A 17,148-nucleotide genomic window follows, 5' to 3' on the forward strand; every position below is an offset into this window, starting at 1 on the left:
GAGGGTTTGGGGCCTCCAGGAGGCATCTGGGGAGGGTTTGGAGCCTCCAGGAAACATCTGAGAAGGGTTTAGGAGTCCCTAGGAAACATCTGGGGAGCATTTGATATCTCCAGGAGACATCTGAGGAAGCTTTTAATCTCCTGAAGACACCTGAGGAACCTTCGGAGCCACCCGAGCTCTCCCCCGGTGACATTTTGGAACCCTGCAGATCCTTGGGGTGGCATTTTTGGACATTCCCGAAGCTCCTCGGCTTGAGGAGGACACTGACCGGTCTCGGCCGTCTTCACGGCCGTGTCGATGAGACCTTCCCGCCCACCCATGGCGTGGAAGAAGAACTCGGTGGGGGTGAGACCGGCCAGGTAGGAGTTCTCCACGAAGCCGCGGCTCTCGGGGCCGTAATCGTCCTTGATGAAGTGAGGAAGCGTCCGGTGCTTGAAGCCAAACGGGATCCGTTTGCCCTCCACGTTCTGCTGGCCCACCACGGCGATGACCTGAGGAGAAGACAACCAGGTGAGGACATTGTGGGATATCTCCAGGTGAAGGAGGTGATGGGACAACCCCAAAGTTTGGGTTGGTTGAGGAGTTCCAAGGGGAACGTCAAGGGAAGGAGGGGAAAAAGGTTCTTGAGATGTTTGAAGAGGCCAAGATGCTGCCAAGTGTCTTGAAGGTCCGTTTGAAGATCCCAAAATGTCTCGGGGGGGATCTCCAAGGTGGCACCAGGACACTCCAAAATTCCTGAGGGTTCCATGAAATTCCTGAGGGCTCCATGAGGTATCTCAGAGGGGTTGGGAGTGGTGGGAACCATCCAGGGAAAGGGGTCAAAAGGTCCTTGAGATGCTCCAAAGCCACCCAAAATGTCTTGGGAGGACCTCAAAAGTGGCACCAGGACACCCCAAAATTCCTGAGGGCTCCATGAAATTCCTGAGGGCTCCATGAGATATCTCAGGGGGGTTTGGAGTGGTGGGAACCATCCAGGGAATGGGGCTGAGATGTCCCTGGAGATGCTCCAAAGCCACCCAAGATGTCTTGGGAGAACCTCCAAGGTGGCACCAGGACACCCCAAAATTCCTGAGGGCTCCATGAAATATCTCAGAGAGGTTTGGAGTGGTGGGAACCATCCAGGGAACAGGGCTGAGATGTCCCTGGAAATGCTCCAAAGCCACCCAAAATGTCTTGGAAGAACCTCCAAGGTGGCACCAGGACACCCCAAAATTCCGGAGGGCTCCATGAAATTCCTGAGGGCTCCATGAGATATCTCAGGGGGGTTGCGAGTGGTGGGAACCATCCAGGGAAAGGGGTCAAAAGGTCCTTGAGATGCTCCAAAGCCACCCAAAATGTCTTGGGAGGACCTCAAAAGTGGCACCAGGACACCCCAAAATTCCTGAGGGCTCCATGAAATTCCTGAGGGCTCCATGAGATATCTCAGAGGAGTTGGGAGTGGTGGGAACCATCCAGGGAAAGGGGTCAAAAGGTCCTTGAGATGCTCCAAAGCCACCCAAAATGTCTTGGGAGGACCTCAAAAGTGGCACCAGGACACCCCAAAATTCCTGAGGGCTCCATGAAATTCCTGAGGGCTCCATGAGATATCTCAGGGGGGTTGGGAGTGGTGGGAACCATCCAGGGAAAGGGGTCAAAAGGTCCTTGAGATGCTCCAAAGCCACCCAAAGCCACCCAAGATGTCTTGGGAGAACCTCCAAGGTGGTACCAGGACACCCCAAAATTCCTGAGGGCTCCATGAAATTCCTGAGGGCTCCATGAGGTATCTCAGGGGGGTTGGGAGTGGTGGGAAAGTTCTCCAAAACCCCACGGGAAACCCGCCCAAACTCCATCAAGTTACTGCAGGAACCTCCTAAAGCCCCCTGAGATCCTCCTGGATCCCCTCAACGACCCCCAGGACACCTCAAACCTGGGAGATGTCGGTCTTGGAGCTCCTGGTGTCCAAAAGCACCTGAGAACCTCTAGAACATCCCAAAAATCTCCACAAAACTCCACAAGATCCTGTGGATCCACAGGATCCCCCCGAGATCCTCCAGGAACCTCCCCAAACCCCACATGGAGCTCCCCAAGATCTTCTGGAGCTCCTCAAACCTGGGAGATGTCGGTCTTGGACCTCCTGGTGTCCAAAACCACCTCAGAACCTCATCAAGATCCCAAAAAACTCCACAGGAACCTCCTGAGATGATCTTGGAACCCTCTGGAGCTCCTCAAACCTGGGAGATGTCGACCTTGGACCTCCTGATGCCCCAAACAACCTCAGAACCTCAACAAGATCCCAAAAACTCCACCAAACTCCACAAGAACCTCCCCAAACCCCACATGGAGACCTCCCCAAGATCTCCTGGAGCTCCTCAAACCTGGGCGACGCCGATCTTGGAGCTCCTGATGCCCAAAACCACCTCAGAACCTCCAGAACATCCCAAAAAACTCCACAAGAACCTCCCCAAACCCCACATGGAGCTCCCCAAGATCTTCTGGAGCTCCTCAAAGCCAGGAGATGTCGATCTTGGACCTCCTGGTGTCCAAAACCACCTCAGAACCTCATCAAGATCCCAAAAATCTCCACAAAATTCCACAAAACTCCACCAAACTCCACAGGAACCTCCTGAGATGATCTTGGAACCCTCTGGAGCTCCTCAAACCTGGGAGATGTCGATCTTGGACCTCCTGATGCCCAAAACCACCTCAGAACCTCCAGAACATCCCAGATAAATCCACAAAACTCCACAGGAACCGCCCCAAACCCCCTGAGATCCTCCAGGAACCTCCCCAAACCCCACATGGAGCTCCCCAAGATCTACTGGAGCTCCTCAAACCTGGGAGATGTCGATCTTGGACCTCCTGATGCCCTAAACCACCTGAGAACCTCATCAAGATCCCAAACAACTCCACCAAACTCCACAGGAACCTCCTGAGATGATCTTGGAACCCTCTGGAGCTCCTCAAACCTGGGAGATGTCGATCTTGGACCTCCTGATGCCCAAAACCACCTCAGAACCTCCACAAGATCCCAAAAACTCCACCAAACTGCACAGGAACCTCCCCAAACCCCACATGGAGCTCCTCAAGATCTCCTGGAGCTCCTCAAACCTGGGAGATGTCGATCTTGGACCTCCCGATGTCCAAAACCACCTCAGAACCTCAAGAACGTCCCAAAAAACTCCACAAGAACCTCCCCAAACCCTGCATGGAGACCTCCCCAAGATCTTCTGGAGCTCCTCAAAGCCAGGAGATGTCGATCTTGGACCTCCTGGTGTCCAAAACCACCTCAGAACCTCAACAAGACCCCAAAAACTCCACCAAACTCCACAGGAACCTCCTGAGATGATCTTGGAACCCTCTGGAGCTCCTCAAACCTGGGAGATGTCGATCGATCTTGGACCTCCTGATGCCCCAAACCACCTCAGAACCTCCACAAGATCCCAAAAACTCCACCAAACTCCACAAGAACCTCCCCAAACCCCACATGGAGACCTCCCCAAGATCTCCTGGAGCTCCTCAAACCTGGGCGACGTCGATCTTGGAGCTCCTGATGCCCAAAACCACCTCAGAACCTCATCAAGATCCCAAACAACTCCACCAAACTGCACAGGAACCTCCCCAAACCCCACATGGAGCTCCTCAAGATCTCCTGGAGCTCCTCAAACCTGGGAGATGTCGATCTTGGACCTCCCGATGTCCAAAACCACCTCAGAACCTCAAGAACGTCCCAAAAAACTCCGCAAGAACCTCCCCAAACCCTGCATGGAGACCTCCCCAAGATCTTCTGGAGCTCCTCAAAGCCAGGAGATGTCGATCTTGGACCTCCTGGTGTCCAAAACCACCTCAGAACCTCAACAAGACCCCAAAAACTCCACCAAACTCCACAAGAACCTCCTGAGATGATCTTGGAACCCTCTGGAGCTCCTCAAACCTGGGAGATGTCGATCTTGGACCTCCTGATGCCCAAAACCACCTCAGAACCTCCACAAGATCCCAAAAACTCCACCAAACTCCACAAGAACCTTCCCAAACCCCACATGGAGACCTCCCCAAGATCTTCTGGAGCTCCTCAAACCTGGGAGATGTTGATCTTGGAGCCCTTGGCCCCCGAGACCACCATGGATTTGAAGTTGTTGTACTCGGACAGGGACTTCTGGGCCGAGGAGCCGGTCTTGTCGCGGGCGTCGTTGAGGATCCGGTTGACCTGGTTCTCGAAGGTCTGCCGGAGGGTGTTGCCCGGCGTGGGCTCCAGCTCGTTGTTGTGGGCCTTCTCGATGACCTGGAGATACCAAAAAAAACCACCCCAAAAAAGGTCAACAACTCCCAAAAGCCTCGGAATTCCTAAAAAGCTCCAGGAGATCGTTGGGAGATGGTCTTGGAGGGTGCTGGGGTCCAAAAGTACCTGAGAAGCTCCAGAGGATCTCAAAGAGCTCCAGAAAAGCCCCAAAAATCTCCACAAAATTCCAGAGGAACCACCCCAAACCCCACATGGAGCTCCCCAAGATCTTCTGGAGCTCCTCAAACCTGGGGGATGTCGGTCTTGGACCTCCTGGTGTCCAAAACCACCTGAAAAGCTCAACAAGATCCCAAAGATCTCCACAAAATTCCAGAGGAACTCCCCAAATCCCACATGGAGCTCCCCAAGATCTTCTGGAGCTCCTCAAACCTGGGAGATGTCGGTCTTGGACCTCCTGGTGTCCAAAACCACCTCAGAACCTCAAGAACATCCCAAAAACTCCACAGGAACCTCCTGAGATCTTCTTGGAACCCTCTGGAGCTCCTCAAACCTAGGAGACGTCAATCTTGGACCTCCTGGTGTCCAAAAGTACGTGAGAAGCTCCAGAAGATCCCAAAGAACTCCACAAAATGCCACAGGAACCACCCCAAACCCCACGTGGAGCTCCCCAAACCTGGGAGATGTCGGTCTTGGACCTCCTGGTGTCCAAAACCACCTGAAAAGCTCAACAAGATCCCAAAGATCTCCACAAAATTCCACAGGAACTCCATAAAATCCCAAAAATCTCCACAAAATTCCACAGGAACCGTCCCAAACCCCACATGGAGCTCCCCAAGATCTTCTGGAGCTCCTCAAACCTAGGAGATGTCGGTCTTGGAGCTCCTGGTGTCCAAAACCACCTCAGAACCTCAACAAGATCCCAAAGAACTCCACAAAACTCCACAGGAACCACCCCAACCCCCCTGAGATCCTCCAGGAACAGCCCCAAACTCCTTGAAGGTTCCTCCAAATTCCTGGGAGTTCCTCATGGAACTGGGGGTGGTGGGAGCACCTGGGATGGGGTTGAGACGACTCTGGAGATGCCCCAGATCCTCCCAGAACGTTCTGGAGATGCTCCAGATGGACCCAGGAAGTTCTGGAGACTCCAAACCCAGCCAGAACGTTCTGGAGATGCTCCAGGTCCACCCAGAACATTCTGGAGATGCTCCAGATCCTCCCCAGAAGTTCTGGAGACCCCAGATCCATCCAGAAAGTTCTGGAGATGCTCCAGATCCACCCAGAACGTTCTGGAGATGCTCCAGGTCCACCCAGAACGTTCTGGAGATGCTCCAGATGGACCCAGGAAGTTCTGGAGACTCCAAACCCAGCCAGAACGTTCTGGAGATGCTCCAGGTCCACCCAGAACATTCTGGAGATGCTCCAGATCCTCCCCAGAAGTTCTGGAGACCCCAAATCCATCCAGAAAGTTCTGGAGATGCTCCAGATCCACCCAGAACGTTCTGGAGATGCTCCAGGTCCACCCAGAAGGTTCTGGAGATGCTCCAGATGGACCCAGGAAGTTCTGGAGATGCTCCAGGTCCACCCAGGAAGTTCTGGAGACCCCAAATCCACCCAGGAAGTTCTGGAGATGCTCCAGATGGACCCAGGAAGTTCTGGAGATGCTCCAGATCCTCCCCAGAAGTTCTGGAGACCCCAAATCCACCCAGGAAGTTCTGGAGATGCTCCAGACCCACCCAGAACATTCTGGAGATGCTCCAGATCCTCCCCAGAAGGTTCTGGAGACTCCAGACCCACCCAGGAAGTTCTGGAGATGCTCCAGATGGACCCAGGAAGTTCTGGAGATGCTCCGGATCCTCCCAGAAAGTTCTGGAGATGCTCCAGATGGACCCAGAAAGTTCTGGAGATGCTCCAGATGGACCCAGGAAGTTCTGGAAAGGCTCCAGATCCTCCCCAAAAGTTCTGATGACCCCAAATCCACCCAGGAAGTTCTGGAGATGCTCCAGATGGATCCAGGAAGTTCTGGAGATGCTCCAGATCCTCCCAGAAAGTTCTGGAGACTCCAGATCCTCCCAGGAAGTTCTGGAGAGGCTCCAGATCCTCCCAGGAAGTTCTGGAGAGGCTCCAGATGGACCCAGGAAGTTCTGGAGATGCTCCAGACCCACCCAGAACATCCTGGAGACGCTCCAAAATCCACCCAGAGATCCCAAAATGTGGGTGGCACACCCCAAACCCCCCCCAATCCCCCTCCCCACCACCCCCTTGAGGTGACCCACCAGAGAACCTCCAAGAACCTCAGGAATTCCTCCCCCCAAAATCCCCCAAATTCCCACCCGAAGAAACCCCAAAATCCCAACCCGGGCGTGTCCCAGGAGCACCCGGAGGTCCCCCCAGAAGTCCCACCTCGATGACGTCCTGCTTGGCCTTCTTGATGGTGTTCTGGATGTCCTGGTAGGTCTTGGCGTCGGCGATGGAGTCACCGATGCCGATGGTGTGACCTGGAGGGGACGTTTGGGGTTCAAAGGGGGGGTCCCCCAAAACTCGAGGTCCTCTCCAAGTGCACATCTGACCCCACCCCACCCCAAAAAAACCAAGCCTGGGTCGGGGTCTGGTCACGCTGGAGGATAAAAGGGGGGACATGGAGACAATGAGGTCACCAAGGGGAGGTCTCAGCCACGCAGGGACACCCCCAGGGGACACCCAAATCCCACCAAGGTGGGACCTGAGAAGGTCCCCAGGTGACCAAACCCCCATCTGGTGCCACCAGGAGGGGTCCCAGGCCTCTGTGGACCTCCTGAAGATCCCCCAAAGTCCCCAAAAAGGGGCTTCAAAGACTCCCCAAGTCCCTCTTGCCCCAAGAACGAGGTCCAAGGATCACCAGGGACACCCAAATCCCACCAAGGTGAGACCTGAGAAGCTCCCCAGGTCCCTGAACCCCCATCTGGTGCCACCAGGAGAGGTCCCAACCCTCTGTGGACCTCCTGAAGATCCCCAAAGTCCCCAAAAAGGGGTCCAAGGACCACCAAGATCTCAAGAACGAGGTCCAAGGACCACCAGGGACACCTGAGTTCCACCAAGGTGGGACCTGAGAAGGTCCCCAGGTGACCAAACCCCCATTTGGTGCCACCAGGAGAGGTCCCAACCCTCTGTGGACCTCCTGAAGATCCCCCAGAGCCCCCAAAAAGGGGTCCAAGGACCACCAAGATCTCAAGAATGACCTTGAGGTGCCAACCCCACCGTGACCCCTCAGCAGGACCTTCCTGACCCTTGAGGTGCCAAGCCCACCGTGACCCCCCTCGAGGTGCCAACCCCACGGTGACCCCTCGGTAGGACCCTGCTGACCCTCGATGAGCAGCCAGTTGTTGATGACGGTCTGGATGTTGCTGTAGAAGAGGCGCGTGGTGTCGTGGCCCATCTCCAGGTAGGAGATGTGCACCAAGGAACCGGCCGACGTCCCCAAGGACTTCTTGCACAAGATGCCCATGATGAGCTCCCCGTTCTCCACGATCACCTGGTGGTGGGGTGGGACATTGGAACCAAGAGGAGTCGTCAGGAGGTCAAGAGATGAGAGAAGTTCAACATTTCCACCCTCCTGGAGCACCTCAAAACCACCCTTAAGTCTACGAAGTTCTCCTCAAGCAGAGGAAGGCCCACCAAAGTCTTCTCAGAGCACCCAAAACACCACCAAAGTCTTCTCGGAGCACCCAAAACACCACCAAAGTCCTCTCAGAGCACCCAAAACACCACCGAAGTCTTCTCAGAGCACCCAAAACACCACCAAAGTCTTCTCGGAGCACCCAAAACACCACCAAAGTCTTCTCAGAGCACCCAAAACACCACCAAAGTCTTCTCAGAGCACCCAAAACACCACCAAAGTCCTCTCAGAGCACCCAAAACACCACCAAAGTCTTCTCGGAGCACCCAAAACACCACCAAAGCACCCAAAACACCACCAAAGTCTTCTCAGAGCACCCAAAACACCACCAAAGTCTTCTCGGAGCACCCAAAACACCACCAACGTCTTCTCAGAGCACCCAAAACACCACCAAAGCACCCAAAACACCACCAACGTCTTCTCAGAGCACCCAAAACACCACCAAAGTCCTCTCAGAGCACCCAAAACACCCTCAGGTCCCACCAAAGTCCTCTCAGAGCACCCAAAACACCACCAAAGTCCTCTCAGAGCACCCAAAACACCACCGAAGTCTTCTCAGAGCACCCAAAACACCACCAAAGTCCTCTCAGAGCACCCAAAACACCAGCAAAGTCCTCTCAGAGCACCCAAAACACCACCAAAGTCCTCTCAGAGCACCCAAAACACCACCAAAGTCTTCTCGGAGCACCCAAAACACCACCAAAGTGCTCTCAGAGCACCCAAAACACCCTCAGGTCCCACCAAAGTCCTCTCAGAGCACCCAAAACACCACCAAAGTCCTCTCAGAGCACCCAAAACACCAGCAAAGTCCTCTGAGACCACCCCAAATCACCCTCAAGCTCCATCAAAGCCCCCTCAAGTCCCACCAAAGCCCCGTGAGAACACCCCGAATCACCCTCAAGTCGCACCAAAGTCCTCCTGAACCACCCTCAGGTCCCACCAAAGCCCACTCAGACCACCCCAAACCCCTCCAGAACACCCTCAAGTCCCACCAAAGACCCTTCGAACGACCTTTACACCCCACCAAACCCCCCTAGACCTCCTCAAATCCCACCAAAGCCCCCTCAGATCACCCCAAGCCCCTCTAGAACACTCTCAAGTCCCACCAAAGCCTCCTCAAACCATCTCTGCACCCCACCAAGCCCCCCTAGACCTCCTCAAATCCCACCAAAGCCCCCTCAGGTGCCACCAAAGCCCCCTCAAACCATCTCTGCACCCCACCAAACCCCCCTAGGCCTCCTCAAATCCCACCAAAGCCCCCTCAAGTCCCACCAAAGCCCCCTCAAACCACCTTTACACCCCACCAAACCCCCCCTAGACCTCCTCAAATCCCACCAAAGCCCGCTCAGATCACCCCAAACCCCACCAAAGCCCCCTCAGATCACCCCAAATCCCACCAAAGACCCTTCAAACCACCTTTACACCCCACCAAACCCCCCTAGACCTCCTCAAATCCCACCAAAGCCCCCTCAAACGATCTCTGCAGCCCACCAAGCCCTCCTAGACCTCCTCAAACCTCCCTCCAGAGCCTCGCCGGGCGCTCACCTTGGTGTCCCCGGGGGAGATGTGTTTGTAGGGGCCGCTGTCCTCGTCGTCGGGGTGGGTGCTGTGGGTGCGGATGCAGTTGATGTGGCCCGGGATGATGAGGGAGAAGATTTGCTTCCCTGTCCAGAGCGGGCGCGGCTTCAGGATGGCCGGTTGGGGCACCTTCCCGTCCCACGTGGACAGGAACATCAGCAGGTTCATCACCTCGCCCTGAAGGACACCCCAAAAGCACCCCAGAAGTGTCAGCAGTCGAGAAGAACCCAGAGAAATCCCAAAGTATCCTAAAAATGCCCAAAAATGCCCCAAAAATCCCCTTCAGGATGGAGCCTTGGGGCACCTTCCCATCCCACGTGGACAGGAACATCAGCAGGGCATCACCTCGCCCTGAGGGACACCCCAGAACCACCCCAAAACACCCCAAAACCACCTCAAGACACCCCAAAACCACCTCAAAAGTGTCATCAATCCAGAAGAACCCATAAATACCCCAAAATATCCTAAAAATGCCCAAAAATGCCCCAAAATCCCTTCCAGCATGGAGGCTTGGAGCACATTCTCATCCCACGTGGACAGGAACATCAGCAGGGCATCACCTCGCCCTGAGGGACACCCCAAAGACACCTCAAACCACCCCAAAACTACCCCAAAAGTGTCATCAATCCAGAAAAAAACATAAATACCACAAAATATCCTAAAAATGCCAAAAAATGCCCCAAAATCCCCTTCAGGATGGAGCCTCGGGGCACCTTCCCATCCCACGTGGACAGGAACATCAGCAGGGCATCACCTCGCCCTGAGGGACACCCCAAAGACACCTCAAACCACCCCAAAACCACCCCAAAAGTGTCATCAATCCAGAAGAACCCATAAATACCACAAAATATCCTAAAAATGCCCAAAAAATGCCCCAAAATCCCTTCCAGCATGGAGGCTTGGAGCACCTTCCCATCCCACGTGGACAGGAACATCAGCAGGGCATCACCTCGCCCTGAGGGACACCCCAGAACCACCCCAAAACACCCCAAAACCACCTCAAGACACCTCAAAACCACCTCAAAAGTGTCATCAATCCAGAAAAAAACATAAATACCACAAAATATCCTAAAAATGCCCAAAAACGCCCCAAAAATCCCCTTCAGGATGGAGCCTTGGGGCACCTTCCCATCCCACGTGGACAGGAACATCAGCAGGGCATCACCTCGTCCTGAGGGACACCCCAAAGACACCTCAAACCACCCCAAAACTACCCCAAAAGTGTCATCAATCCAGAAAAAACCATAAATACCACAAAATATCCTAAAAATGCCAAAAAATGCCCCAAAATCCCCTTCAGGATGGAGCCTCAGGGCACCTTCCCATCCCACGTGGACAGGAACATCAGCAGGGCATCACCTCGCCCTGAGGGACACCCCAGAACCACCCCAAAACACCCCAAAACCACCCCAAAACACCCCAAAACCACCTCAAGACACCTCAAAACCACCTCAAAAGTGTCATCAATCCAGAAAAAAACATAAATACCCCAAAATATCCTAAAAATGCCCAAAAACGCCCCAAAAATCCCCTTCAGGATGGAGCCTTGGGGCACCTTCCCATCCCACGTGGACAGGAACATCAGCAGGGCATCACCTCGCCCTGAGGGACACCCCAAAGACACCTCAAACCACCCCAAAACTACCCCAAAAGTGTCATCAATCAAGAAAAAACCATAAATACCACAAAATATCCTAAAAATGCCCAAAAATGCCCCAAAATCCCCTTCAGGATGGAGCCTCGGGGCACCTTCCCATCCCACGTGGACAGGAACATCAGCAGGGCATCACCTCGCCCTGAGGGACACCCCAGAACCACCCCAAAACACCCCAAAACCACCTCAAGACACCCCAAAACCACCTCAAAAGTGTCATCAATCCAGAAGAACCCATAAATACCCCAAAATATCCTAAAAATGCCCAAAAATGCCCCAAAAATCCCCTTCAGGATGGAGCCTTGGGGCACCTTCCCATCCCACGTGGACAGGAACATCAGCAGGGCATCACCTCGCCCTGAGGGACACCCTAGAACCACCCCAAAACACCCCAGAACCACCCCAAAACACCCCAAAACCACCCCAAAACACCCCAAAACCACCTCAAGACACCTCAAAACCACCTCAAAAGTGTCATCAATCCAGAAAAAAACATAAATACCACAAAATATCGTAAAAATGCCAAAAAATGCCCCAAAAATCCCCTTCAGGATGGAGCCTTGGGGCACCTTCCCATCCCACGTGGACAGGAACATCAGCAGGGCATCACCTCGCCCTGAGGGACACCCCAGAACCACCCCAAAACACCCCAAAACTACCCCAAAAGTGTCATCAATCAAGAAAAAACCATAAATACCCCAAAATATCCTAAAAATGCCAAAAAATGCCCCAAAATCCCCTTCAGGATGGAGCCTTGGGGCACCTTCCCATCCCACGTGGACAGGAACATCAGCAGGGCATCACCTCGCCCTGAGGGACACCCCAGAACCACCCCAAAACCACCTCAAGACACCCCAAAACCACCTCAAAAGTATCATCAATCCAGAAGAACCCATAAATACCCCAAAATATCCTAAAAATGCCCAAAAAATGCCCCAAAATCCCCTTCAGGATGGAGCCTCAGGGCACCTTCCCATCCCACGTGGACAGGAACATCAGCAGGGCATCACCTCGCCCTGAGGGACACCCCAGAACCACCCCAAAACACCTCAAAACCACCTCAAGACACCCCAAAACCACCTCAAACCAACCCCAAATCACCTCAAATCACCCTAAAAGCCCCAAAACGACCCCAAAACCGACCCTCTCCAGGAAGACGTCCCTCTTGGGTGAACTTGCAAATGCGTCCTGAACTAAACCCCATAAACACCTACCCTAAACCCCCTGAAATCCCAAACCAACCCCAAAACCACCTCAAACCAACCCCAAACCATCCTAAATCACCCTAAACTGCCCAAAAAAGCCCCAAAACGACCCCAAAACCGACCCTCTCCAGGAAGACGTCCCTCTTGGTGAACTTGTGCACGGCCGTCAGCGTGTCCTGAACTAAACCCCACACACACCTGCCCTAAACCCCCTGAAATCCCCCCGAACCAACCCCAAAACCACCTCAAACCAACCCCAAACCACCTCAAAACCACCCTAAATCACTCCAAACCCCTCAAATCACCTCAAACCAACCCTAAAAGCCCCAAAACGATCCCAAAAGCCGCCCCTCTCCAGGAAGACGTCCCTCTGGGTGAACTCACGCACGGCTGCCAGCGCATCCTGAACTAAACCTCACAAACACCTGCACTAAACCCCCTCAACTCCAACCCCAAACCAACCCCAAAACCACCTCAAACCAACCCCAAACCACCTCAAAACCACCCTAAATCACCCCAAAACCTCCCAAACCACCTCAAAGCGACGCTAAAAAGCCCCAAAATGGCCCCAAAACCGACCCTCTCCAGGAAGACGTCCCTCTGGGTGAACTCACGCACGGCCGTCAGCGTGTCCTGAACTAAACCCCACACACACCTGCCCTAAACCCCCTCAAATCCCCCCAAAACCACCTCAAACCAACCCCAAACCATCCTAAATCACCCGAAACTGCCCAAAAAAGCCCCAAAACGACCCCAAAACCGACCCTCTCCAGGAAGACGTCCCTCTTGGTGAACTTGCAAACGCATCCTGAACTAAACCCCATAAACACCTGCCCTAAACCCCCTGAAATCCCAAACCAACCCCAAAACCACCTCAAACCAACCCTAAATCCCCCTAAAAAGCCCCAAAACGACCCCAAAATCCCCAAAACGGTCCCAAAAGCCGCCCCTCTCCAGGAAGACGTCCCTCTGGGTGAACTTGCGCACGGCCGTCAGCGCATCCTGAACTAAACCCCACAAACACCTGCACTGAATCCCCTCAACTCCAACCCCAAACGAACCCCAAAACCACCTCAAACCAACCCCAAACCACCTCAAATCACCCTAACCTGCCCAAAAAAGCCCCAAAACGACCCCAAAACCGACCCTCTCCAGGAAGACGTCCCTCTTGGTGAACTTGCGCACGGCCGTCAGCGTGTCCTGAACTAAACCCCACAAACACCTACCCTAAACCCCCTGAAATCCCCCCGAACCAACCTCAAAACCACCTCAAACCAACCCCAAACCACCTCAAAACCACCCTAAATCACTCCAAAACCCCTCAAATCACCTCAAACCAACCCTAAAAGCCCCAAAACGATCCCAAAAGCCGCCCCTCTCCAGGAAGACGTCCCTCTGGGTGAACTCACGCACGGCTGCCAGCGCATCCTGAACTAAACCTCACAAACACCTGCACTAAACCCCCTCAACTCCAACCCCAAACCAACCCCAAAACCACCTCAAACCAACCCCAAACCACCTCAAAACCACCCTAAATCACCCCAAAACCTCCCAAACCACCTCAAAGCGACGCTAAAAAGCCCCAAAATTACCCCAAAAACTGCCCCTCTCCAGGAAGACGTCCCTCTGGGTGAACTCACGCACGGCTGCCAGCGCATCCTGAACTAAACCTCACAAACACCTGCACTAAACCCCCTCAACTCCAACCCCAAACCAACCCCAAACCACCTCAAAACCACCCTAAATCACTCCAAAACCCTTCAAATCACCTCAAACCAACCCTAAAAGCCCCAAAACGACCCCAAAACCGACCCTCTCCAGGAAGACGTCCCTCTTGGGTGAACTTGCAAATGCGTCCTGAACTGACCCCATAAACACCTGCCCTAAACCCCCTCAAATCCCCCCAAACCAACCCCAAAACCACCTCAAACCAACCCCAAATCACCTCAAATCACCCTAAACTGCCCAAAAAAGCCCCAAAACGACCCCAAAACCGACCCTCTCCAGGAAGACGTCCCTCTTGGTGAACTTGCGCACGGCCGTCAGCGTGTCCTGCACGATGCCCATGACGGGCCGGTTGCTCTGGGGGGTGACGATCATGCGGGGCACCATGGCGAGCTCCTGGATCTCCGCCCGCGTCTCCAGCGACTGCGGCAGGTGCAGGTTCATCTCATCGCCGTCGAAATCGGCGTTGTAGGGCGTGGTGACGCTGCGGGGACAGCGGGGACAGCGGGGTCAGTGGGGACATCGGGGATGTTGGGGACATTGGGGATGTTGGGGACATCAGGGACGTCGGGGATGTTGGGGACATCAGGGATGTTGGGGTCGTCGGGGATTTTGGGGACATTGGGGACATCAAGGACATCGGGATAAGGGACATTGGGGCCATGGGACAAGGGCAGGTGCAGGTTCATCTCATCGCCGTCGAAATCGGCGTTGTAGGGCCTGGGGACGCTGCGGGGACAGCGGGGACAGCGGGGTCAGTGGGGACATCGGGGACATCGGGGATGTGGGACATGGGGTCATTGGGGTCACTGGGACATGGGGACATTGGGGACATTGGGGATGTGGGACATGGGGTCGTTGGGGTCACTGGGACATGGGGACATTGGGGATGTGGGACATGGGGTCATTGGGACATTGGGGTCACTGGGACATCGGGGTCATTGGGAGATTGGGGTCACTAGGAGATTGGGGCCACTGGGGTCACTGGGACATTGGGGTCACGGGGACATTGGGGTCATTGGGGACATTGGGGCCATGGGGTCACGGGGACATTGGGGTCACTGGGGTCACTGGGACAGGGGGCCATGGGGTCACTGGGACATTGGGGTCATTGGGGCCATGGGGTCATGGGTTCATTGGGATCACTGGGACATGGGGACATTGGGGTCATTGGGGTCACTGGGACATTGGGGCCATGGGGTCATTGGGGTCACTGGGACATTGGGGCCACTGGGACATTGGGGCCATGGGGTCATTGGGGTCACTGGGACATTGGGGCCATGGGGTCACTGGGGACATTGGGGCCACTGGGGTCACTGGGACATTGGGGTCACTGGGACATCGGGGTCACTGGGGTCACTGGGACATTGGGGTCATTGGGGACATTGGGGCCATGGGGTCATTGGGGTCACTGGGGTCATTGGGGTCACTGGGGACATTGGGGCCACGGGGTCATTGGGTCATTGGGGCCATGGGGACATTGGGGTCACTGGAGGGACTCGGGGCAGGGCTCATCTCATCCCCATCAAAGTCGTTTTGGGGAGGTTTTGGGGTTTTTCAGGGTGGTTTTTGGGGTGTTTTACCTCAGGTTCGGACGGAAGATGGACCAGGGCAGGATTTGGGGTGATTTTGGGGTAATTTTAGGGGTTTTAGGGTGGTTTTTGGGGTGTTTTACCTCAGATTTAAACAGAAGATGAACCAGGGCAGGATTTGGGATCATTTTGGGGTAATTTTAGGGGTTTTAGGGTGGTTTTTGGGGTGTTTTACCTCAGGTTCAGGACGGAAGACGGACCAGGGCAGGATTTGGGTGATTTTGGGGTAATTTTAGGGGTTTTAGGGTGGTTTTTGGGGTGTTTTACCTCAGGTTCAGACGGAAGGTGGACCAGGGCAGGATTTGGGTGATTTTGGGGTAATTTTAGGGGTTTTAGGGTGGTTTTTGGGGTGTTTTATCTCAGGTTCAGACGGAAGGTGGCGCAGGGCAGGATTTGGGGTAATTTTTGGGGGTTTTAGGGTGGTTTTTTGGGGTGTTTTACCTCAGATTTAAACACTAAATGGCCCAGGGCAGGACTTGGGATGATTTTGGGGTAATTTGGGGGTTTTTAGGGTGGTTTTTGGGGTGTTTTACCTCAGGTTCAGACTGAAGATGGCCCAGGGCAGGATTTGGGATGATTCTGGGGTCATTTTGGGGTTTTTGGGGTGTTTTACCTCAGGTTCAGACAGAAGGTGGATCAGGGCAGGATTTGGAGTGATTCTGGGATATTTTTGGGATGTTTTACCTCAGATTTAAACAGAAGACAAACCAGGGCAGGATTTGGGGTAATTCGGGGGTTTTTAGGGTGGTTTTTGGGGTGTTTTACCTCAGGTTCAGACGGAAGGTAGTGCAGGGCAGGATTTGGGGTAATTTTTGGGGGTTTTAGGGCGGTTTTTGGGGTGTTTTACCTCAGATTTAAACAGAAGATGAACCAGGGCAGGATTTGGGATGATTTTGGGGTAATTTGGGGGTTTTTGGGGTGGTTTTGGGGGTGTTTTACCTCAGGTTCAGACGGAAGGTGGACCAGGGCAGGATCCTGACCCTGTGGCCCATCATGGACATCTTGTGTAGGGTCGGCTGCCGGTTGAAGATGACGATGTCCCCGTCGCACATGTGACGCTCCACCTGTCCCCAAAACACCCCAAAAATGAGGGACACCCCAAAAATGAGGGACACCCCAAAAATGGAGAGGGTTTTCCCAAAAAATGAAAGATTTCCTCAAAAAATGGGGGGGGTCATGGGGAAAAAAACCGAGGGATTGAACCCCAAATCCAGAGCTCCAAACCCCAAAATCAGGGATTGAACCCCAAAATCAACAACTGAACCCCAAATCCAGAGCTCTGAACCCCAAAATCAGCGACTGAACCCCCAAATCCAGAGCTCTGAACCCCAAATCCAGAACTCTGAACCCCAAAAATCAGGGTTTGAACCCCAAATCCAGAGCTCTGAACCCCAAATCCAGAACTCTGAACCCCAAAAATCAGGGTTTGAACCCCAAATCCAGAGCTCTGAACCCCAAAATCAGGGATTGAACCGCAAAATCGATGACTAAACCCCAAATCCAGAGCTCTGAACCCCAAAATCAGG

General features: G+C 54.0%; 1 protein-coding gene across 1 annotated transcript in view; it reads right to left on the reverse strand.

The window, feature by feature from the left end:
* POLR2A (RNA polymerase II subunit A) overlaps nucleotides 1-17,148 on the reverse strand; it is a 50,774-nt gene that overhangs the window by 32,474 nt on the left and 1,152 nt on the right. Inside the window, exons 2-8 of the mRNA XM_032098133.1 lie at nucleotides 16,562-16,778; nucleotides 14,304-14,514; nucleotides 9,414-9,623; nucleotides 7,556-7,724; nucleotides 6,617-6,711; nucleotides 4,055-4,258; nucleotides 269-491 (exon numbers count right to left, since the gene is read on the reverse strand). Of these exons, the coding sequence (XP_031954024.1) occupies nucleotides 269-491; nucleotides 4,055-4,258; nucleotides 6,617-6,711; nucleotides 7,556-7,724; nucleotides 9,414-9,623; nucleotides 14,304-14,514; nucleotides 16,562-16,778 (1,329 nt within the window). The remainder of the gene's footprint in view (nucleotides 1-268; nucleotides 492-4,054; nucleotides 4,259-6,616; nucleotides 6,712-7,555; nucleotides 7,725-9,413; nucleotides 9,624-14,303; nucleotides 14,515-16,561; nucleotides 16,779-17,148) is intronic.

Source organism: Corvus moneduloides, unplaced genomic scaffold (genome assembly GCF_009650955.1).
Source record: "Corvus moneduloides isolate bCorMon1 unplaced genomic scaffold, bCorMon1.pri scaffold_94_arrow_ctg1, whole genome shotgun sequence".
In the NCBI taxonomy this organism is placed as follows: domain Eukaryota; kingdom Metazoa; phylum Chordata; class Aves; order Passeriformes; family Corvidae; genus Corvus; species Corvus moneduloides.